Source organism: Manacus candei, unplaced genomic scaffold (genome assembly GCF_025592945.1).
Source record: "Manacus candei isolate 608988 ecotype Guabito, Panama unplaced genomic scaffold, ASM2559294v1 h1tg000039l, whole genome shotgun sequence".
Lineage (NCBI taxonomy): Eukaryota > Metazoa > Chordata > Aves > Passeriformes > Pipridae > Manacus > Manacus candei.
Window position 1 is genome coordinate 1613546 of NW_026138087.1, and position 23758 is coordinate 1637303.

Here is a 23758-nt window from a genome sequence, read left to right on the forward strand (position 1 = left end):
CTCTGGAATGGTGGTTCTTGCCATTGGCAGCTGTAAGTGGAATACAAGTCCTGAACTATAACCTAGTGGCAAGAAGGTGACTCAAAAGGCAGTTTGTTAAAGCATTGTTACACTGATTAGAAAAAGAAACATAAGAGCTCAGGAGTAGCAGCAAAGCAGATTTCCAAATAAGTAATTTCCATCATGAAATTTGAAGTATTTCATGTTTTCCTAAAAGTAGCAGCACTTGGAGTTTGACAAATTGGGGATTGATTATGTTTTTCTTTAATTTTTTTCCCTTGCTGCTTGTTGCCTGCTTAGGAGATAAGTTTTGAACATTTGTTCTGTGTGTTTGTCAGCAGTAAATGCCAGCAGCTGGGTAGAGAAAAGGAAGCCCTTTTAGGGATAAGCTATGTTCACCCTCTATCAACCATCAGACAGTTCAAGTGGGGGCATAACCAAATTTCCTATACTCCAGTGGCAGCCAAATATGAGGAACGCATTCATGAGAAACTAGGATTTATAATTTCTTTTGCTCCTAGAGCCACTCGTTAATTGCTATTTGGCATGTATGTGTTTGCTTTTTTCTTTCTTTCTTTTTTCCTTTTAAAAGCAAGTATGTGCATTCCACTGAGGCTCTTTTCAGCCTTTGTGGACAGCACTGCTATCTTTCTACTTTTTTCTGTTGTATCTTCGTGTTTGTGTGGATCCAGTCTAAAAATCTCAAGCAGAACTGCAGCATAGCCTGTGTATATTCCTTCCATGTGTGGAAAATCATGTTTGCATGGGTTCAGTCAACTCAGTAGCAATCCTGAAGAATTCTGTGGGATGGCTCATTGTTCTGAGGAATTCTTATTTGCTGCAGAGCATGTAAAACATCTTTGCTCTGCATAAGTAAGTCATTATATTGCCACTAAAATGAATTCCATCATTTAAAATACCTAATTGTGCTGTTTTCTCTGGAGATTTTGTATTTTTACTGACTAGTTAATTTTGTTGTTTTTAACGATAACCACTTTTATATCTGTATTGGATATAAAAGTTATAAAGATAAAGCTGTTACCCTTTCAGAAGGTAAAGAAAATCAACTTCTAATCCTTTGAGAGGCACTCTGCACATTAAGCAATCTGTTACAACAATCTGTAGATGAATCACCCTTGAGGGAAGTACTTTAAGACATTGTTAATTCCGTGTTGATTTATATTATTTTCCTATGTAAGCCAGAAATAGGGGAGTGGAATTACTAAGTCAGGTTATAGGGGTAAGCAAAGAATCATAGAATTTTTTAGGGTTGGAAAAGACCTTTGAGATCACAGAGTCCAGCTGTTAACTCAGCACTGCCAAGTCCATCACTAAAACATATCTTGGGAGAAGAGGCTGACTGACTGAGGGTGCCCTCGGTGCTCTCGTCCAGATCATCAGTGAAGATACTAAACAGGACTGGCCCCAGTACTGAGCCTGGGGGAACACCATTTATACCTGCCCACCAGCTGGTTTAACTCCATTCACCACATCTCTTTGGACTTGACCATCCAGCCAGTTGCTCCAGGAGAATGATGTGGGAAACAGTGGCAGAGGCTTTACTGAAGTGTGGATAAGCAACACCCACAGACTTTCCCTCATCCTCTAAGCGGGTCACCCTGTCACAGAAGGATATCAGGTTGGTCAAGCAGGACCTGCTTTTCATAACCTTGGGCTGTCAGGCCTGATCTCCTGGCTGTCACATAATGTGACTTCTGGCAAATTAGCACAGCACTTACTGAAAAGTTTCACTTATTATGTTCCTTGGCATCCACTCTGAACTTGTGATATGAAGTGTCTAGGAAGAACACACGTTTATCCAACAGTTTCAAAAGGCACTTAAAGAGAAAGTCCAATCAGTGTCTTGTCAATGTCACACGTTTATTAATATTGCTATAAACTGGGAAAAGTCATTGTGCCTCATTTCTTATGTGAAAATATATATATATATGCATATATTTTTCATAGTGGAATTTAAATTATATTAAGATTCAGAAATATATTACGAAATGAAAAAAAGCAAAGCACGGGGAGACAAGGGTCAGTGCAACAGCCAGTGCAACAGCATTTTATGGAGCACCATCCATATCCTAAGACTCTTCTGCCTGGAAAGAAACAACTCAGAGAGGCTGTGGTACAAATGTCATAGAGAGGGGGAATATGACATTACTGCTCACTGCCCTTTTAGTACAGAAGCTGAAGGATATCAAATGAAACGAGGACTTTTTGGGCTTTAAATTGCAAAAGGGAGTGTTACTTCATGCAGTGTGTAGCTAAGCTGCAGGATGTTGTGGGCGCCGGAGTCTTAAATCAGTTCATAGAAGACTTGGACAAACCTTGGAAGTGTTAAGGGATGCTAAATGCAAAAACTGAATCTCTGGCTCAGAAACTCCCTGGAAGCACTGATTGCTGAGAGTGCTGGGAAGATGTGGTTTCGTGCTTGCCCAGTGCTTACATTATTCCTTAGAAATCTGCTTCCAACCTTGTTTAGAGGCAGGGTGAGCCTTTTGATTTGACTCTTGACATCCCACTGCTATGGACTGCAGGAATTCAGCAGGGTGATTTGAGACTCCTTCCCAAACATCAGTTACCTTTTCTCAGTGATGTTCCCAACAGGTAAATACTGACACAAGAATGTTTTCAGATGCTCCTAAGATACTTTATAGGCATTTTGTGAGGGTCACACAGATTTTAAGTGAGATTTCAAGATACCATTTCTTCATATCATAGTAACATTCATTCTGGAAAAGTAATTTTATATAGGGAACTATGTGAGAAGAAAATTAATTTTGATAGAAAAACAAATGTTACTGGGAAAATGGCTTGACATAAATAGCTGAGAGGACAAGGCAGAATTGGGGTGGGGGAAGGGTGGAAAATGTGGTCATTTCCAACTGCCTCCTTTCATTGTGGGATTGGCATCACTTAGGAGAGTAATTTTAACCTTATGGCTACTTTAATTTCCTGTTCTGTAAATCGGTAGCTGCTTAACTTCCCAGCTTAGTGAACAGTGATTTTAGTTGTACTTCTGACATCTTCTGAAAGAATACCTACCTGGGGAAATACCAAAAGAATTCTCAGTAGTCTTCTGCTTCTGAAAAAAAAAGGGGGGGGAGGGGATGCAATAAGATTTTAAAATCCATCTAATGCTGAGTGCTTTCAGAACACAAGAATTTTGTACTTCCTTTTCATACCTTTGAGGACATTTCTCTCTAATCTGCTCTGCTATTGCTGTCAGATGTGAAGGGTGCACCCCTGTTTCTATTTTGCATTTTCTCAGTCAGAAAACCAGAAAATAACAAAGCTTCCCCTAACAGGGCTTAGGAATCGTTTCTGAAATGGGTTGTGTTCTTCCATTAACAGGCAAGATTTGCCTGTATACCCATTTGAATGCTTGGTAGGTGACAATGTGTTGACCAAAGTCTTCTGAAGATAAATTTGTTCAGTAAAACAAATGAAAAAAGATTCTTATGGACTTGAGTAAAACAAAAAGTACAATGTGTGTGCCTTCTGGACATGTGCACATAGCAAATCTACACAGGAGAGTAAACTGTTAGATATGTATTTTTGTCACCTCATTTCATTTTCCAAATCTTTGTACTATAAAGTCAAAATTTGTTTGCCAAATGTATTTAAAGATAATTTAGTCAGTGAAACTTACAGGCCTAAATCACTATGAATTTTCCTTGAAAATAGTAGTGTAGCATGGAAATACTGAATAGATGCATGATGGTTATGTAGTAGCTATTTAAAGATACATGTAAATGCAGAGTTAGATATATTTTTAAGAAACACTCTTAAGGAGAGCAACAGTAGGTGCAAATTTGAAATTTTTAGCCACACAATCAGATGTGGTGTTAGAGCTCCTAGCATCCCAAGGATGCAGATAGTCCTTTTTCAGTAATAGAAGCTTGGCAACTTCAATATAAATAAAAGCTAATACATCAAAGTCACTACCAAATGCCTGAGTCTGCTACTAATTTGCATTTTATTTGTGAAGGTATGGCAGAAATTCTGTTCTTTGTAAACATTTTATTCATTCAGACTTGAACTCTTTGAGCTTTAGTATTTTACATGTATTGTAGACTTTTGTTTCGTGACAGACTGTTGTTCACTATTAGTTTGGGATAAGCAATGACAACAGCTGTGGCAGAGACAACAGCAGTGAAATTATTAAACTTTAAGCCAAGTAGATTCTTTCTTAGTGAAGCAACGTTTTTCCAAGTCTTCTGATTAACCTTGAACACCGTGGCGTAGTTTTAAAGTATTGTTATAAATTATAAATTTGTGAAAAAGTAATGTTGCCCAAACAAGAATTACATCGCTACCTGTTCAAAGTATTTCTGTTAGTTCAGTCCACTTCAGTATTTTCCATGGTAACTACTTAGTTTTGCATTTTAAGTTGATCATAGCTTCACCGTGAATAACTATATGTTAAATGTATTTAGAATACCGATTTTTGTTTGCTGTTTCTCACAGGTGCATTCTACTCCCTCTCCTGGGAATGAAGCCCCCTCAGCAGAGCCTCTTCATACTCGTGGATTCGGTTGATGAGGGATGTAACGTTTCCGAGGGTGAACAGACTTCCACAAGTTTATCTGGAACAATTGCAGAGATTTTAGCAAGCCACTTCGAGTTCTTCCCTCCCTGGCTGCTCCTCCTGTGCTCTGCCCGCAAGCAGAGTAAAGCTGTTACAAAAATGTTTACAGGTGAGTGCAGAGCATAGGAAGTGTTTGGTACCATAACTAGGACGTCGTATTTACCAGACCCTGGGTGTGATGGTTGCATGCTTAGTTCTAAAAAATGACAAAAAACAACAATGCCAGTTCTAAAAAACACACATCCCACTTTACCAAGGACTACAGATAGCTTAAATCACACAAATATTTTGGAGTTAAATTATGTCTTTGCAATGCACCTGCCGAGAACAGGGCTGCTTTGGGTTTTCCTCTCACTTTACTTGTTTTTATGAGGCTTTGAAACAGCGAGGTGATGTGTAAGTACAGAAGTATTTCGGCTGCATACACCCATGCCTTACAGCCTCAAAAGGTTTTTCTTTAATCTCCCATTAAAACCTCTCCCCATATTTGCAGGAAGTGAGTAAGAAGGTGAAATTGGAGAGAGGAATAGTGTAGATGTGGATTCTTGGTGCGTGCTTTTGGCAGAGGTTGCACAGTAAAAAAATTCTTTACAGCTTCTTCATCCAGGCTTTGCCGTGTCATGAGAACATTTCTTCACTATAATGACATTGTTACTGGAAGTTCTCTGAAATTTAATAAGAGGCAATATCTAGACTGGATTCCAAGCCTATGTATAAAGCCTGTGTGTATTAAGGACACAATTAGGACAAAAATGTGATTATAGAACTTAGACCCATAGGCTTGCTCATTTGACAGTGGCAAAAGGTCAATGGGATAATTGCATTTTGGAATGAAGTACTGTATTAATCAGCAACAGACATGAAGACTGGTATTTGGGAGTATGCGAGAACTAAAAGAAACTTTGGGGTAGCTTCACTTTGGACATTCATATGAGAATAGTTTTGTCAAAGTTTGGCTGATTAGATATGTTGTCATTGCCAAAAAAACAGACAAAACTTTCTTCACAGCAGCTCTGTTTCCTTTCCACTGAATCATATAGTGTTTCAGACTAGTCCTAAAAAATTGCTGTTGTTTTCTAAGTGTATTTCCAGATGGAATTCCTGACAGGAAAAATCAGCAGAACTAATGGATATGCCTTTAAAATAAATTTGATTTCAGTGAGTTAATTTCTCATTTCCACAGAGCATGAGTTGATGAATAGCATAAAGGAAGTTGATGTATGATACTATAATCCCATCTTCACTGTGAAAAGGTATAGCAAAGAAAGAATTGGATACAAATTGAGAAGGAGTTTTAGGGTCTATCCGGAAGAAGTGGTGGTTTAGCCGCTGTGAAAGAAAAACGGGACATTACAGCCAATGTGATGGCTGCCCATTTAATACACTGTTGGATGATTTTCCTGTTAATAGCCAATACTCAAGTTTGCAAAAGGTATGGTCAGGGTATGAGGAGCATTGCTGAAGCTCCTGTTAACTTCAGAAATGTTGCAACTTCGTGTTGTAAAACTGGAGATAACATGGATTTCTTCTCTGGTTCTAGCCTGAAAAGGATTCACTGACATTAAAGTTTCTGCTGGGGCAAACTCTTCTCCTCCTTTGTGGTATTTGAATGTTTACTTTTAGCTGAGCCAATTTTTAAAACTATTTATATTTAGTTGGTGGGCAGGCAGAATTGAAGATCAACAATAAGTATTTGGAACAAAAAACAAAAAATCAGCTTCACTGTAACTTAGTAAGATAGATTGGAACCCTTTTAGGATTGTTTTAGGAAAATGTGCCCCATCTGTAGCTTTTTCTGCTAAAAAAAGTTTTGGAGTATAATGTGAAATATATCTTAACCAATATTAACCTGATTGCAATAAGATTATATCTGTTTTCACTTAAAATTTTCATGCAGTGAAAACTTCCTCCAAATCTCTCTGACAAATAGGTTTAGCTCTCATTTTAGCAAAGTGTTATCGATGACTGGATTGCTGCAGTGGCCTTGTCCTGTGATGCTCTTTTTTGGGTGTCCAATACAGATGAGAGTTCTGCAAGTATCTCCTGAGCCAAAAATAGCCATGACGTGGAAGAGAGAGTCAAGCTTTTCTCATCCACCCTCATCCTAATGGTGAATAATCCCTAACAGTCTAAGAATGAGAAAAGGAGCAGGGTAATTTAGTCTGATCCTCTTTATTCTTTCACTTCTGTTGGTGACTTATTTATGAAAATTGAATAGTTGTGCTGACTCTGCTGCAGCTTGTGCTCTGGGCCCTTCTGTATTCCCAGATTCTGTAGTAGCACAATGTGCTACAGATTTTTTTCCCCTTACAGAGATTCTCAGCTTTCATTAATTTAAAAAATAAAAAAAAAAAAAGGAGAAAAAAATGGTTTTGCCTCTTGTGATTGCAGAGACGGCCTCAAAAATATGAACCAAATGTAAAATGATGCCTGCATGAGTCTGTGGTCACCCTCCACAGAGAGCAAAAAGCCAGCCAACTGAGTAAAAAAAGGAGGGGAACAGATAATGCATGACCTTCTCTTGCATGTGCACTGTCACTCCCACATCATACCTGTTTGGTTTTCGTAATGACTTCCCCCCCAAATTTAACAATTCTGTCTTGCACCCATAGTTATCCACAGGGTCTCCCACATCATTATTTGTTATCATTTGGCTACAAGCATGGACAGTTAAGCAGCTACATTAAACACAGTCTTTCCAACCTAAAAGTGGCACAGAACATCCATTTTTTTTTTAAGCTTCAGCTAATGAACTCATTAAAATGCTTCTCCTAAAATGAGACTAAATCTTGAAGGCATAGGAGTCACTCTTACAAAACCTATTTCCTTTCTTAAATGTCCGTGGTAGTAGTTGAAAAACTTGAGGCATTTTAAAATCAGGCAATTTGATTTAGATAAGTGTGAGTGAAGAGCAGATAATTCCTCATCAACAGCGCAAAATTAAATAGACGAAAGTGCTTATGTACAAATACTCTTATTTATTGGGTCAAAGAGGCTTTTTTCAATAGGCATTTACTTAATTTCTTCTTTTTTGCTGCACACATAAATCAAGTATCTGTGGCATCTGGCTTGATTATACCCCTCAATTAAACACTGACATTCTTCCAAAGAATTCCTTCTCGTGCATGAGGCATGAATGCACCAGTGAGGTACAACACCTGCAGATGTCACATCTCAGGGATCCATAGTTTTCATTAAGTTAGTGTTAAATATCAGAAAGATACTGAAAACTCCAATAAAAAGAATCAAAAGTGGAGGTGAAAGGGTTTGGTTTAGACTCAGAGGTGACTTAAGATCCATTCACCCACTTGTCCATAGGCAAAACTAGACAACATCATTCATTTTTCGCTCTTCTTTTTTTCTGCCATTGAGTTTCAGCCAGATATTTTTAAGAGCTGATATTTATCCAAATTTATTATTAGAAATATTGGGAGCATGTCTTTCTCATATCTCTGCTATTTACTGGTTCTGGTCTGAATAGATGTGGAGGGTTGATTTTCTTATACTGTTTCCAAAAGCTAAAATATAAGCAATACTTTAGAGAAATACAGTAAAAAATCACAACCCAGCTACTCTGCACCCAAAAAAACTCACTGTTTGGTGATTAAAGCCACTCAGGAAGTCATATTGCTGAATACCCAAATTGAAGCAGTTGCCTGATTTGGATCTGAGCCTTTCTGATTAGCTGCCATTCCAGAAAAGAAATGGCATGAGACCACTACAGGAGATATTGCTTTAAGAATGAAGAATCTAAGTTGTCCTCTAATTTTTCATTGTAGTTTGGAATTTGTTTGGATGACCTCATGTTACTTTAAAGACTTTATGGGAGTTGGATTTTGACTTTAAAAGATAAATTTTATGTATTTCTGTAGTTTTAAAATTTACTTTTAAAGTACTAAAGCTTTGAAAAACTTTATTTGTTGTTTTGGTTCAGGTTTTGGAAAGGACAAATGTTCAGAAGGCTTGGGAAATCAACAGAGAACTTTTAATTATTGTTTCCTTTCTTGTCATTACTGCTTTGAAAGCACTGTACTAGGGAATTTCATATTTCCTAGTAAAAAACTGTGTGTGAATTTGGAACTTAATCGCCTTGTAATTAAAGAGGGAAGACTAAATTGTTTTAAATGAACTGTTACCTGTAAATCTAATTAAATAAACTTCTGTGCAATGACACGGACCAGTGAGAGCAGCAGATTTCAGCCTCAATGTCTTGTAGCACCTGCAGTAGATGCAGTGATATTTGTAATGCACAATATACTGCAAATGCACTAAAAGCCAAATGTGCTGCTTGAATTATCAGGTGCATTTTACTCTGCTGGATAAGTTATTCTTTTTGAGCAGGTGTGCATAAATGGCCACAAAAATACCTGATTTATTATATGACAGATCAGCAGTGTAAATTATTAATGCCAAATCATTGTCATGTTTGTAATCATTTAGATTACTCTAAAGTTAACCATTCAGTTAAATATATTAAAATGTGTTTAAAACTTTTGTAATTTACTTATGTAAATTCATCTAAAGATATGGAAGTAGAAGGATTTTTTAAGCATTTCCTGGAACTTGCTAGTTAATAGCTTATTTTTTATTATTAAAGTCTGAGAAAGTTGACATACTGTAAAAGTATTTATAGCCAAGATACTTTTTTTCTCTCGCTTTGAATGACCCTAGATCTTGCCAAGAAGTACATTTGGAACTGATTTGTTTACAGAACTACCAGAAATGTAATAAATCAGGACAATCCATATTGGAGCTGTTGTTGGTTTGAAAGTGATGTGTTGTATGAAAAATTTTAACAACGCAAAAAGCAGGGTCGTGGGACTGCAGGTTCTGTCTACTGCAACTCCTGTTTTGCTGAGCTGAAGTAGTTCATGGGAATGCTTCTGAAACAAAATGAGCTTTCTCTTAATGTTTTGGTGCTTCTTTTCCATGAAAGTGACTTATTGTATGGGGCAGGGTTGAAAAGCAAGTTTGCAGGATCTTTGTTTGGAAATGTAAAATGACCTCAGTTAGATAGATATTTGGGGCAAAAAAACCAAGGCTTTGTCTTCCTTCTTCAAGCTAGCAACAAGAATTTAAGACTTCAAAAAACTATGGTTCTATCTGTGAGGCCTTTTTTGAATTATTCGCTTATTATAGTATGACATGGTGCAGTGGTCAAAATTAACAACCTATTTCTGTCCAAAAGTCTGTTACAATGGCAGTTTGTTAATCCCAGGTCTTAAAGTGCATTTCATCCCTGGAATGTGTGAAGGCCTGTGTGAGTGTACTGTGCTTCTTGGTATCCAGACTTATTTTGAGATAGAAAATATAGGATCTCACTTACAAGGAATACATGGAAATATTGCAGAAAAAAAAAAAAACAAGCAATTGTTAGCTTCCATGAACATACAGCCACTCAAATAATTTTAAAACTGTTCTGAAGTCTTCTGAAATTTTTTTACCTGTCTGAAGTGCTTTGATATTTCGTTTGTCTCAGGTAAGTACAGATCAGGGTGATATTTTTAGCCCTAATATGGAACAAAATAATCAGAGGATCCTAGACTGGTTTGGAAGAGACCTTAGAGATCCTCTAGTTCCAACCCCCCCACCATTGTCAGAGACACCTTGCACTAGACCAGGTTGCTCAGGGCCTCATCCAACCTGACCTTAAGGTCTTCCAGGAATGGAGCATCCATAATTTCTCTGGGCAATAATGCAACCTTATTTAAAGGGAAAAAAAACCCAAACACACAAACCCTTCCTTTTTCACTTGTTTTATTTGGAGGGCTTGGGTTTTTATATCACATCCGAAATGATTTTATTTTCCTACCCATTTTGGGAAGCAAAATGAAAATTGCTTTTCCAAAGAACACTTGCAAGATAAGAAAGAGTCTTTTGCTTTTGAAGCACATGTACAGGGACTGAGGCACTTAAACAGTTATCACTCTGCAAGTTTTCCTGGGAAGGCTGGGAGTCAGGAGAGGTGAAGTGTAGTCATTAGTCAGGCAACGCTGAACATCAGCTGAAATCCCAGGATTGCTGTTGTGCGAGTCCATCAGGGGGTTTTCTCGTTATTGTGAAATGAAACTACTGAAAAAACACTTGAGTAATGTAAAAATAGAAATAGCTTACATTGCAGGTATATAGTAGAAGGAAGGATGTGGTCAAAGGATTAGTGTGAGATTTTGTGAGCAGGGTCACTTGTGACTAAACACATAGAGAATGAGTTTGCAGAGCTCTCTGCCTGTCCTCATTTAGCCAAGTGACAGGTTCAAATCAGTACTGGGAGAAGCAGAGCAGTTCAAAGGAAGGTGAGTGAACAGGGTTGTGTATTTGCTCCAAATAGAGCAAAACAGAGCTTTTCCCTGTGCACATGAGCCAAGCAAAGGGACACTTGTCTCTAATTACAGCTCTGTGTCTGCACGTGACTGTGAATCCATGCACCAAGCAATGCCCTGTTTTTAGTGTTATTTTTTCACTTGTGTATCTTCTGAAGGATCCTGACCTAGAAACAGTCTTTCACTTCAAGTGAAAGCTTGGGATCTGCAGAGTTGCAGGGCACTGTCTGTTATTACTCAGCAAAGTTTTTTATTTGGGTTATGTGCAAGAATTAAGGGCTTTACAAAGTTACATACAGAATATTTTAATAAAATACATAGTAAATAGATGAATTATCCCATTCTGCAGGTCAGGTTAGGACGTTACTCGAATTTGTGGCAAATGATGGTGGATAAAGATGATTCTTCTGAGAACCAGGAAAAAAAAAGAGCCTCTGGAACAAATATCCCCCCCCAAAAAATAATTATTTTCTTTCTCCTGGCCTTCTTACTCACAAATATTCAAGTAGTCAATCTTATTTGTGTAGTCTTAGCCTCTGAACTGACTGTGCAAATCCTCTCCAGTGGAGAGAAGCATGATTTTATTTTACGTATTCTATTGGTTTAGCCCTGTTCCGTTTGTAATGCTTCCTTAATTAATAAGGGAAGCAGAAATATTTTAGTAACACTTCCATAGCTTGCCTCTCAGTTCTGATCTGTTGTGTTTGTACAATGCTCATGTAGACTAAACAATTAACAAAGTGAGCTTAATGGGACATTCAGAACTTCTGTTGAAGCCACTGGGAAACAAAAAACACAGCTCTGTTATCAGCCTGAATTTGCTGTCAGAACAAGCTCCCAGACTGAGCAGTTTGATCCACAGAGTGTTCAAATACAATAAAACTATAGACTTAGAAGCAACGTTCTTCAGAAACTCACTTAAAATTATTTGTTCCAGGGAGATAGGGCCAAAATTGAATTGAATACATTGATCTATGGTTGCTTTTCCTTCTAAATTATTTAGAAGTTCAGTAACTGCTTTGGTTGGAAAAGCAAAGTTGGGTTTTTTCCCTGACTAGCTGAGCTGTCTGTAAGGAAATGTGTGCAGTGTGCTCTGGAGGATGGGATTACAGCCTGTCCCTGGAGGAGTGAGGTACAGTTCTGGCCTGAAACACAGTTGTCGAAGCTGCTGTGTCTGTGACCTCTGTGGTTTTCCCATGGCTTCGGGAAAAGCAGTGTTCAAACACTGTAATGTGTCCCTATAGGGTAGGTCTTCATCAAATGCTTTCCTTGGCCCTACCAAAGCAAATGTTTGAAGCGGCAGAGATAGCCGTGTATCCGTGAAACTATGTCTTTATTCCACCTCATTCCCGAGAGTCTTACGGCTGCTGAGGTGGCCGTAGGGAATTCTTTGCACGTGCTTCTAAGAATAGTGTCCTTTGCTTCGAGAGGGGAGGGAATGGGCACAGTCTGCACATATGAAATAATTTCCCTTTTTCCTCTGAAGAGTAAACAAGTTGGAAAAACAATGAGATCATACAACTATGAGAAAACCTGTTTCCTTATACAATGAGTCACCTACCAAAGAACCAGGGTGTTTATCTAAAACTCAGTCCTCACTTGAAAAAAGTAGGTAATTTTTGGTGCACAGTGATCTAAAGATATTTAAAACTATTTTGGAGTGTCTCTTCTATATCATAACAGCTTTTAAAAGAAACTGTGGGGGTCAGGTTAGTGTTTTATATATATTTCATCATGCATACACAGCAGGTGTGAATAACCTCTTCTATAATTAAATTAATATAATAATTTTCTTAATATAAATAACTGAAAATTGTTTGGAATTCCAGTGTTAACCACATTGGAGAAGGGATTATTCCTTTAATAGTATAATAATACTTAATAATTTTATTTTGGTTGTAGTTCTGATGGTTTTGCTTAGGTATTTAGTATTGTCCAAGGTAGACACGCGGTGCCTAATTCAAAGTGATTTTTGGTATTTTCCGTGTTAATAGCACATATTTCTTCTAATAGTAGATGATGATCAAAATGCATCTATTATCAAAGTTTTCTCCTGTTATTACTATTTTACATTCACAATGTTTACAGGGAGAATATCGTATTGTGGGTGTTCCCCACCCAGTCTTTTATTTACTTTTTTTTAACACTGAGTTAAGCAGAACTGGATCAGAAGTAATTATAACTTTCTTCCCTCCTTATAGGTTTTCGAAAAATAAGTCTGGATGACCTTCGAAAGGCTTATATTGTGAAAGATGTGCAGCAATATATTCTGCATCGTTTAGACCAGGAAGAAGCCCTGAGACAACATCTCACAAAAGAAACAGCAGAGATGCTGAATCAGCTTCACATCAAAAGCAGTGGTTGCTTTTTGTATCTGGAACGTGTCCTAGATGGAGTTGTGGAGAATTTTATTATGTTGCGAGAGATCCGTGATATTCCAGGAACATTAAATGGCCTCTACCTTTGGCTCTGCCAGAGACTTTTTGTGAGAAAACAGTTTGCGAAGGTCCAGCCCATTCTTAATGTAATTCTTGCAGCCTGTAGACCCTTAACCACCACAGAGTTGTATCATGCAGTGTGGACCAAAAACATGATGCTGACGATGGAAGACTTCCAACGCAAATTGGATGTCCTGTCAAAAGTCCTTATCGATGGCCTTGGAAATACAAAAATCTTGTTCCATTACAGTTTTGCAGAATGGTTGCTGGATGTAAAGCACTGTACACAGAAATACTTGTGTAATGCAGCAGAGGGCCACAGGATGCTGGCAATGAGCTACACCTGCCGAGCAAAGGATTTAACACCATTAGAAGCTCAAGAGTTTGCATTGCATCTGATTAATTCAAATTTACAGTTAGAGACCTCAGAGCTGGCCTTATGGATGATATGGAATGGCACACCTGTCAAAGACTCCCTGTCAACCTTAATTCCTAAAGAACAAGAAGTATTACAGCTGCTGGTAAAAGCTGGTGCTCACGTCAACAGCGAAGATGACCGCACGTCTTGCATCGTCCGGCAGGCTCTGGAGAGAGAGGACTCCATTCGCACCTTGTTAGACAACGGAGCGTCAGTAAACCAGTGCGATTCCAATGGGAGAACGCTCTTGGCCAATGCAGCATACAGCGGCAACCTCGATGTCGTCAACCTGCTGGTCTCGAGGGGAGCAGATTTAGAGATAGAAGATACTCATGGTCAAACAGCACTTACCTTGGCTTCTCGTCAGGGACACACCAAGGTTGTCAATTGCCTGATCGGATGCGGGGCTAATGTCAATCACACGGATCACGACGGCTGGACGGCGCTGCGGTCTGCAGCGTGGGGAGGGCACACAGAGGTGGTCTCTGCGCTCCTTTATGCGGGAGTCAAAGTGGACTGTGCAGATGCTGACAGTCGAACGGCGCTGAGAGCAGCGGCATGGGGGGGACATGAAGATATTGTGCTGAATCTGCTTCAACACGGCGCTGAAGTTAATAAAGCTGACAACGAGGGCAGAACGGCGTTGATTGCGGCTGCCTACATGGGGCACAAAGAGATTGTGGAGCACCTGCTGGATCACGGTGCAGAGGTGAACCACGAGGACGTGGATGGAAGAACGGCTCTGTCTGTCGCCGCACTCTGTGTGCCGGCCAGCAAGGGACACGCCTCGGTGGTCAGCCTGCTTATCGACCGTGGGGCCGAGGTTGACCACTGTGACAAAGATGGCATGACCCCACTGCTGGTGGCTGCTTATGAAGGACACGTGGACGTTGTTGATCTGCTTCTAGAAGGAGGAGCTGATGTTGATCACACAGACAACAACGGTCGTACACCGCTTCTGGCAGCAGCCTCCATGGGCCACGCTTCAGTTGTAAATACTCTCTTATTTTGGGGTGCAGCTGTTGATAGCATTGATAGTGAAGGTAGAACAGTTCTGAGCATAGCATCTGCACAGGGCAATGTTGAAGTAGTACGGACTCTGCTGGACAGGGGGCTAGATGAAAATCATAGAGACGATGCAGGCTGGACACCTTTGCATATGGCAGCTTTTGAAGGTCACAGGTTGATATGTGAAGCTCTTATAGAACAAGGTGCTAGAACAAATGAAATCGATAATGATGGACGTATACCTTTCATATTAGCTGCACAAGAGGGTCACTATGATTGTGTGCAGATGTTACTGGAAAATAAATCCAACATTGATCAGAGAGGCTATGATGGGAGAAATGCTCTCCGAGTTGCTGCCTTAGAAGGTCACAGAGATATAGTTGAACTACTGCTCAGCCATGGAGCAGATGTGAACTACAAAGATGCTGATGGCCGGCCAACACTTTATATCTTAGCATTAGAAAACCAGCTTACAATGGCTGAGTATTTTTTAGAAAACGGTGCAAACGTAGAAGCAAGTGATGCTGAAGGAAGAACAGCACTCCATGTTTCCTGCTGGCAGGGCCATTTGGAGATGGTACAGGTGCTGATAACGTACCACGCTGATGTGAACGCTGCAGATAACGAGAAGAGATCTGCTTTGCAGTCTGCTGCATGGCAAGGTCATGTGAAGGTAGTGCAGCTTCTCATTGAGCATGGAGCTCTGGTTGACCATACATGTAATCAAGGTGCTACTGGACTCTGCATTGCAGCCCAAGAAGGGCATATTGACGTTGTCCAGATATTACTGGAGCATGGTGCTGATCCAAATCACGCCGACCAATTTGGGCGCACAGCTATGCGAGTTGCAGCTAAAAATGGACACTCTCAGATTATTAAATTACTGGAAAAATATGGTGCATCAACTCTGAATGGTTGCACTCCATCTCCAGTACACACAATGGAGCAAAAACCCTTACAGTCAGTCTCTTCTAAAATGCAGTCCTTAACAATGAAGTCCAATAGTTCGGGGAGTACTGGTGGAGATATGCAGCCCAGTATGCGGGGATTATCTAACGGGCCTGCGCACGCCTTCAGTTCTCCTTCTGAGTCCCCTGATTCTACAGTTGACCGTCAAAAGTCATCTTTATCAAATAATTCCCTGAAAAGTTCCAAAAATTCTTCTCTCCGCACCACGTCCTCGACAGCGACTGCCCAGACAGTGCCCATTGATAGTTTCCACAGCCTGTCGTTCACGGAGCAAATACAGCAGCATTCCCTGCCGCGCAGCAGAAGCAGGCAGTCCATTGTTTCTCCTTCTTCCACAACTCATTCCCTAAGTCAAAATCATAATTCACCAAGTAGTGAGTTTGAGTGGAGCCAAGTAAAACCTAGTTTGAAATCAACAAAGGGTAACAAGGGAGGGAAAACGGACAACTCCAGCAAGTCTGGGTCAGCTGGAAAGAAAATAAAGCAGAGTAGTTCCTCCCAACCCAAAGTGTTAGAATATGAAATGACTCAGTTTGATAAACGAGTACCTATTGCCAAATCTGGCCCAAGCATGCCACTGAAGTCAATGCCGGCAGAGCCGCAGTGCAAAATTTTGGTCCCGCCAGCTCAGCAAGAAGTTGGTCGATCTCAGCAGCAGTTCCTGATTCACCAACAGAGTGGAGAGCAGAAGAAGAGGAATGGGATTATGACGAATCCAAACTACCATCTCCAGAGCAATCAGGTTTTTCTTGGCAGGGTTTCTGTCCCACGAACAGTGCAGGATAGAGGGCATCAGGATGTACTGGAAGGTTATCCTTCTGCAGAAACGGAACTCAGCCTTAAGCAAGCCTTAAAACTTCAGATTGAAGGTAGCGACCCAAGTTTCAACTACAAGAAGGAAACACCATTGTAAAAGGTAACTTACCCTGTCACAAAGGAACCAAATGTCTGTGTTTCATCATTAGCATTTAAGACATGCTAAATAACATTTTATTATCATTTCTCTTCATAATTACTAACCACAAATGTTAAAATCTTAAACTGGCAACTGTTTGTTTTGCTGTCACTTAAAAGCATCAGCTGTAGAGGAATTGGGTCACTGTCATGTTTTCTGTTGAATTCAGATTACTCAAACTGTGCCCCCACCGTCTTTGATATGTGAATAAATAAAAGAGCAAGTTTCACCTAGCATTGATTTCAAATTTTCAAACATAAGGATAGATGGGAAATCTAATATGTGGTATTTTCAGATATAGTTATTATTTCATTATTTACAAAAATGCTTTTCAGTAAGCTTCTGAAGGTTCTTATAAGTTACAGGCAAGCACTCTTCTGAATCACAGTAGCAGAATTATCTAGAAATTAAAAAGTGAACATGCTATTCTTAAGCTTTGATTTTATGTTTCTGTTACTGTAAAGGTAACCCTCCTATAAAAGAGGTAGCTTTTCTCAGAGGAAGATTAGAAATTATATATGGTACCAATTTTCAGACCATTCTGTAGTTCTAAATCAGTGGAGGTAATTTAGATTTCTCACTTTCTGTCCCATACTGAATTTTAAACTGAAAAAGTAATTATAAGTAGCTTTTTTAGACCTGAACTGTCAGTGAGTCAGCTAAAATAGTTCTATTTTTCTCCCTGTTCCTATCGAGTTTAATCTTTTTTAGGGTATTTGGAATGTGTTAATAATTAATATATTTTCTATTTGAATTTCAGAGAAGCAGCATCTGTATGATATGTATGCCCTTCTCTTATTGCTTATTTGCTTATTTCTGAAAACTTTTTTTTTTTGCGTAAATGCAGCATTTTTGACAGCTCAAACTGCTGCTCCTTAGAACAAGAATGTTCTTGCCAGCTGACTCAGTTCTGCTGCAGGTCATCACAGACCGCGTGTTCTAGGACAATTGCAGGTGGTGCAGAATCCACAAATGGGAAGTTTTCAGCTGTCAAAAACACACAGATGGGAGTTTTCCCAAAGTGTCCTGGAAAATGATTTCACTTTAATGGAAGAAGTGTAAATGTAGCTGAGGACCCTTGTGAATTGGAGAGTATTGGAATATTCTGCAGGACACTAAGTTTGGCTTGGCATTTTGGTTAAATTAACATATTTGAAACAATAAAGTGTTTCAAAAACATATGTACTACAGCCAGAACATTTGTAAAATGCAAATATTAGCAAAGGGTCAGATGAGCTGTAGGGCAGGAAGAAGGGATGAGGCAGCACAGCAGGAACCAGCATAGAAAGGAATCATCAACTGAGAGAGAATGGGCCCTAAATCTTCTTAAAAGTTATAAGCATTTCAGATTCCCACAGTTGTACATCATGCCCAGACAGGATTTAAATTGTAATTTTTTCCTGCCTCCATAAAACATCAAAACATATAATTAAGAATTGTATTTCTTAACTCTTATGTACCTGCACCTGATGTTCATTGCTTGCTTTCATGTTACACTTTATTGTAAATCCATTGTTTGGTTCACCTGGGAAGTGTTGATCTACCTGACTTGTCATCAAAAAACAAGTTTCGATGATTTTTTTCCAACTTTGTTGGTTTTAAAATATAAACAGCACATAAAAAAAATCTGAACAATCTACACATAACTTTAAAATTGGGCTTTGCTTTATCTGGAACAAATAGTGCATTACTGAAAATTCAGGGGTTTTCTCTGTGAAGTTCTTGGTTAAGAATAGCATTTAGCAAATGGCTAAACAAAGGAGTACAAATAACCAAATGGTTCCTTTTGCTTTTTCTCTTAACTGTTTTTCATTGCTTCATTGTAAAGATGGCAGTTTAAAACAATTTTGTGTGGATTATGAATTGCTTGGCACAGGCAATAATTTACCTCCTCTTTTGCCAAGTCTCAAGCACAGAAACTGTAATTTCCCTGACCGGTGAATAAATTAGTCACCTGTGGAGAATCCCATCAGAAATACTCTACGGGAGCACCGGAGGAATGGTTTTCCTTCCCTGGCTGCTGCTTCCGAGCGCTGTTCAGGAAGCTCTCCTGCTGTGGGGACCTTGTAGCTGCTTTGGATGGCAGAGAGCACAGAGGATCAATCATGGGATTTGGGTTAGGCAGGAAGCACTTTCCATCATCAGGTGGTTGTTGTGTGCTTTAAACTTTAATTAGAGATGATATAGCTCCCTTTCTGACAATACTGTTTGTATTATGGACTATTTCAAAACTTAATGTTTTTATTTTGTCCTTCCAGGCCGATTCCATGATGCTGTGAACAGAAGCCCTTCTGCTCCGAAAGATTTATCAGCTGGCTGGGATGAAAGCGTATCATGCTTGTTTAGTCCACCTAGAAATTCAAGAATGTGATTACTACAGTACAGTTACCTTAATTACTGTAACGTGCCTACATTTTCAGGCTGCCTTCTCAGTATAACCCTCTGTGCTTCGAAATTTTATTTTGTGTACTTTGTATTTAATACACAGAATGAGCACTTTTTTTAATTGCAGAAAGATATATGCTGTATTTCCCTGACCACAGCTGAAAATGGTAAGAACCAGGAATTCTGATTTCCTATTCCAGATCGCTTGTAGAGGTGCATGTGCCACAGTGAACTGTGTATGGAGAGGCAGTGCTTTTTGTATTTATTTTTCTGTAATAAGCAAAGAAAATAAGCAAAGAGTTTGTCACATTTGCATTGTTGTCCTGTATGGTCAGTTCCCTGTGTACTTCAAAAAGTTCTCTCCAGAATTACAAGTCTCGTAACAGTATTTTATAAATACTGTACTTGTGTGTTCTGTCTGTGTAATAGCTGTTCAGTGGTAGCAAAGGAGTCGGACTGCAACCATCTGCAGTGTCTTTGGGATTTTTGAGAGGCAAAAATCCACTCTCTGGTACTACAGCACCAAATCTGGATGGCAGACTGGGACCACTGAAAGCAATAGGTGAATTTTCTCTTGGACACTTGGTCTTCAATAGCCTCCGTTATTGTTACGGTAATGAGGTAACTAATATGGGTATGTTTGAGGTGCTAAAGGTCTGATCCTGCTTTCATGTATATCTTTTTACATTAGAAACAACTCTTTCTTTATTCCAAGGACTGTATTGAGAATGTCAGTAAAACAAACGGTGGAAAATGCAGACACTTTGTTAATGGGGCTGAGGGAATATACAGCCAGAGTACAGTGGAAAAGCACACAGTCAGTGACAGCGTTGCCTGGGGAGTACAGAGATTACTGAGTTAGCCCTGTCCTGAGACAATAACTCTTTAAAGCACAAACTTGTATGAATGTGGTTGCTGCTTCAGGTGGCTCAGGTAGAGCCAGTGTGAGTGTGTCTGTACCTGGGGCTTGGTTAATCAGCAGTCTGGATAGTCCACCTACAGATAATGGAAAGCTGGTTTCCCGCTCTTACAGCAGAAGAATTTTACTTAAATGAAAGAGAGCAAAGTCAAGGTCGTTGCTGTGAAAGTGAACAGTGTGAAATTTTTCCTTTGAATGTGCACATCTTACTTGCACAGTTCTGCAAGTGATAAAATAAAACTAGTGGGTTATTTTCTCCTACAAATGCAAGCTATATTCTACTATTCACCATTACACAGCCTTGCTCTTTAGAAAATAAGCCTATTTTTGTATGCACGTATTTCTTCTAAAGGCTTAGGTTTCATCTTTTTCATACTCTAATTCTGATCATTCCAGAAATAAGATGATAGAAAGCTGAGGTTATTTTTCATAGATGATTAATTAGATCCTTAAACTTCGATAAATGGCCCCTGGATGTAGATGTAGTGCATATTCTGAGGCACTAAAGGGCTTCATGTCTGGTTATTGTGATCCAGCAGTCATCAGAACATTTTTTTTTAAATCTTGCACCTCCATTTTTATTTGCTTGCTACTAAATGTAAAAAGAATCTTTTATAGTCAGGCATTGAGCATATAGTAAAATTAGATGTTAGAAATTAACACACGGCAATATTGATTATTCTGAATGTTTCATGTATTGAATTTCTTGTCCCCGTGGGACAATTATAAATTAAACATAACAGGAGTCTGGCAGAATGGCCTTAAGAGGCTCAGTAAAGAGAAAGTACCAAAATGTTTTCAGCAAACTTGTTCCAAACCTCAAGTGTAGTACATTTGCAATACTGTGCAAGAATACAACTTTTCTTAGTTATTAGATGTATGTTTTGTTCTGTAGAAAGGGATCCCTGATTGCCAACATTTTTCTACTGACCTTGACTGTCATTGGGATTATATTTATTTAATTTTATTGTGTTGTTATTAATTGCACCTTGTGGACAGAGGACGTAAAAATATGGCCAGTTTCACAAGGGGCCACAATATATAGATAGATAGTCTGGTGGGTTTTTTGTGAATAGTATTTACGTTTGAAGCAGTCGCTGGTGAAACCCTCCATCCAAATCAGCAGAAAGTAGACCTGTTGAAAATGTTTCCAGAATGACAATTCTTCCACACTTTGAATATCACTTTGGAACAGAGCATGGATTGTTTTAAATCATCCACTTTCTCAGAAGGTCTGCGTAATTCCATGTTGCTGTTGCGTGTGATTTTTAGCACCACCGTTTGTGAGGGTTTGTGTGCCAAGCAAAGTTGCTGTTCCCCACGTTATTCCCTCTGCTCTTCCCTTTTGTGTCCGTACAATGGAGTGGAGGTGAGCAGAGGTTCAGAGCTGTGACTCAGCACGGTTTCTTTTGCCAATGTAACAATTCTCACAGCCTAAAAAACCTGAATAAAACATGAATCCTCTTTTTCTCCATCCCATTTTGCTGGTCCTTCCAAGATCATCTCCACAAGACGTCTAAAATTCTTGATGGGAGAACTAGGGGAAAAGACTGTTTTGTGGACATGGATGTCAATACTGTGTGCATGTGGAAAAACACGTCAGAAGAGAAATGCATTAAGAGATACAGAGGCACAACTGATGCATTTTTGTCTTCTCTGTGATCAGTATTGAAAGCATTGCCATTTCTTTAAAACTAAAAAGGTATTTTCCCTCCTCAGTTACTCTGCTATGCAAATGTCTGTTATGCTTAATACTCCCCATCTGAACTCCTCAGTTAACTTGGTTTGCAGATAGACTGTTTTTTTCCTGGAGTGGGTTGTAAATAGCCTTTAATGTACATTGAGTGAATTTCACATTGTAAAATTTTTATTTTATTCCTTGTATTATATTAAGCGAAAATCCCTGTGTATATTAAAGTGCATAATAAATATATTTGCTTTTCAGCAGACATCTGTTTTAATTTTTCTACCTCATTTCCTGGGACATTTCAGGAAAAGGTTATTAAACTTGATTAACGTTTGTGTAATACTAAATGAAACATTATATATGTGTCCAGTAAGCAGTCCAGGCTAGCAAACCTCAGACCTCAATGTTAATTCCTATGACCCTGAGCATTTGCAGGAGAAAATTTGCTGTGTGTCCTTCTGTTTAAAATGACTGTTATATACTGTAAAGACCAGGAGGGCCAATAAATTCACTGTTTCAGTTGCTATAAGTCCTTTACCACTTCAAATGGATTTTGTTAATTATCACCTTGATCAGTGTTACCCTGTAGTATTTTCAGTTTAAGCAAAAGCTCTCCTACTGATGGTGGCTACTCGTTTTTCTTGAATTTGTTATTAGAAAAGGCAGGAGAGAAAAGTTTTCTGGTCATTGCAATAATCCCCTTTGCCCTTGTGATCCTGTCTCACTTCCACTTTGGATTATAAAGGTGCTGTGATTTCTCTGCAGAGTTGTTGAGTGTGAAGGAAGAGTTCGGCTGTGCCTTCTGCAAATGATGGTTCAAGTTTACCTCCAGGTATTTTCATTCACACAGATTTCAGTGGTTGGTGGGCATGGATCAACTGATTTCTAAGATAAGGAGAATGACAAAATTGTCATTAATTGTTGACTTGTTTTCTGTGTATTTCTGTTGTTTCTCACAGCAATTATTGACCCTCTTTTGTTAAGTTTTCTATATCTGAAATAACAAAGTATGAGGAGCGTTAATTCAGTGGCTATTTTTCATTGAGGCAAAGAATCATTTTCACTGAATTAATCTTTGAGTAACTTCTATTATGTTTCAGATACAGACATTTTCTTCAGATAATCACTGTACTGATAATTAAATAAAATTGTCCAACACCTGTTTCAGATCTCTTATTCTATGGAATATAAACAATCGCACTGAATAGCACTTCATATCTTCTGGGAGATCTTTACTGGAATTTGATTTGTATATTACCAAGTAGTACCAAAATGTATTTTTCAAAAAAAAGCTGAGACTAGTTGGCTCAGTCAACTAAAGCTTTTCAGTTGGAGGCCCTTTGAGAGACAGCAGTGACAATTTGGCATTGATCTACATCCTAATCATTTTATGCTACACAGAGTCACAGAAATAGGTTGTGGGACTGAGAAATCTACTTGGCAAATCATTTTATTAAAGAAGTCTCCAAATGTATATGTAGGTAATATAAACAGATTGAACTTCAGGAATAAATCTAATTTGCTGGTGTCCCAGAAAGACCAACTGTTCTCACATCTATTCTTGCAATTTTATATTAGACCTGTGAAAGCACAGGACTACAATTACAGGTGGAGTTTAAGCTGGAGAAAAACAGCTTCTATTGGACTCCTGTGACAAAATCATGTGTCTTCAGGAATAAAGTTGGTGTCCTGTCATTTTTTCAAATGGATTAAGAACACAGTAAAGGATTTTGTGGTTTGGTTTGGGACCTTTTTCCCTTCTCTGTGCCTCAGTTCATCTTGGACTCCCCAGCCTGTTCTGTAGTTGTCTCTTGGGGCTTGCTCAGGTGTTTGCACAGGGGATTGGCAGCACTGTGGTAGCTTTCAGCTGTTAGTCATCTGTATCCTTGAAAAAATGGGAGATGGGGAGGAGGCTGCAGGGACCAGCTGTGCTAGATAGAGCTAATCAGAAACATAATTGCCACTTCTTTGAATGTGGAAGGTTTAAAGCAGTTGTCTCTGGTTTAAGGTTTGGGGTTTTTTTCCATTGAAGCACTAATTCAGGCTTTATGTCTGAACC

General features: G+C 39.0%; 1 protein-coding gene across 1 annotated transcript in view; it reads left to right on the forward strand.

Annotated features, from left to right (window-relative positions):
* The window catches only part of ANKRD50 (ankyrin repeat domain containing 50), a 41976-nt gene extending 18953 nt beyond the window's left edge, over window positions 1-23023 (forward strand). Inside the window, exons 3-5 of the mRNA XM_051794433.1 lie at window positions 4480-4709; window positions 13122-16669; window positions 18967-23023. Of these exons, the coding sequence (XP_051650393.1) occupies window positions 4480-4709; window positions 13122-16666 (3775 nt within the window). The 3' untranslated portion in view covers window positions 16667-16669; window positions 18967-23023. The remainder of the gene's footprint in view (window positions 1-4479; window positions 4710-13121; window positions 16670-18966) is intronic.
* The last annotated feature ends 735 nt before the right edge of the window (window positions 23024-23758 follow it).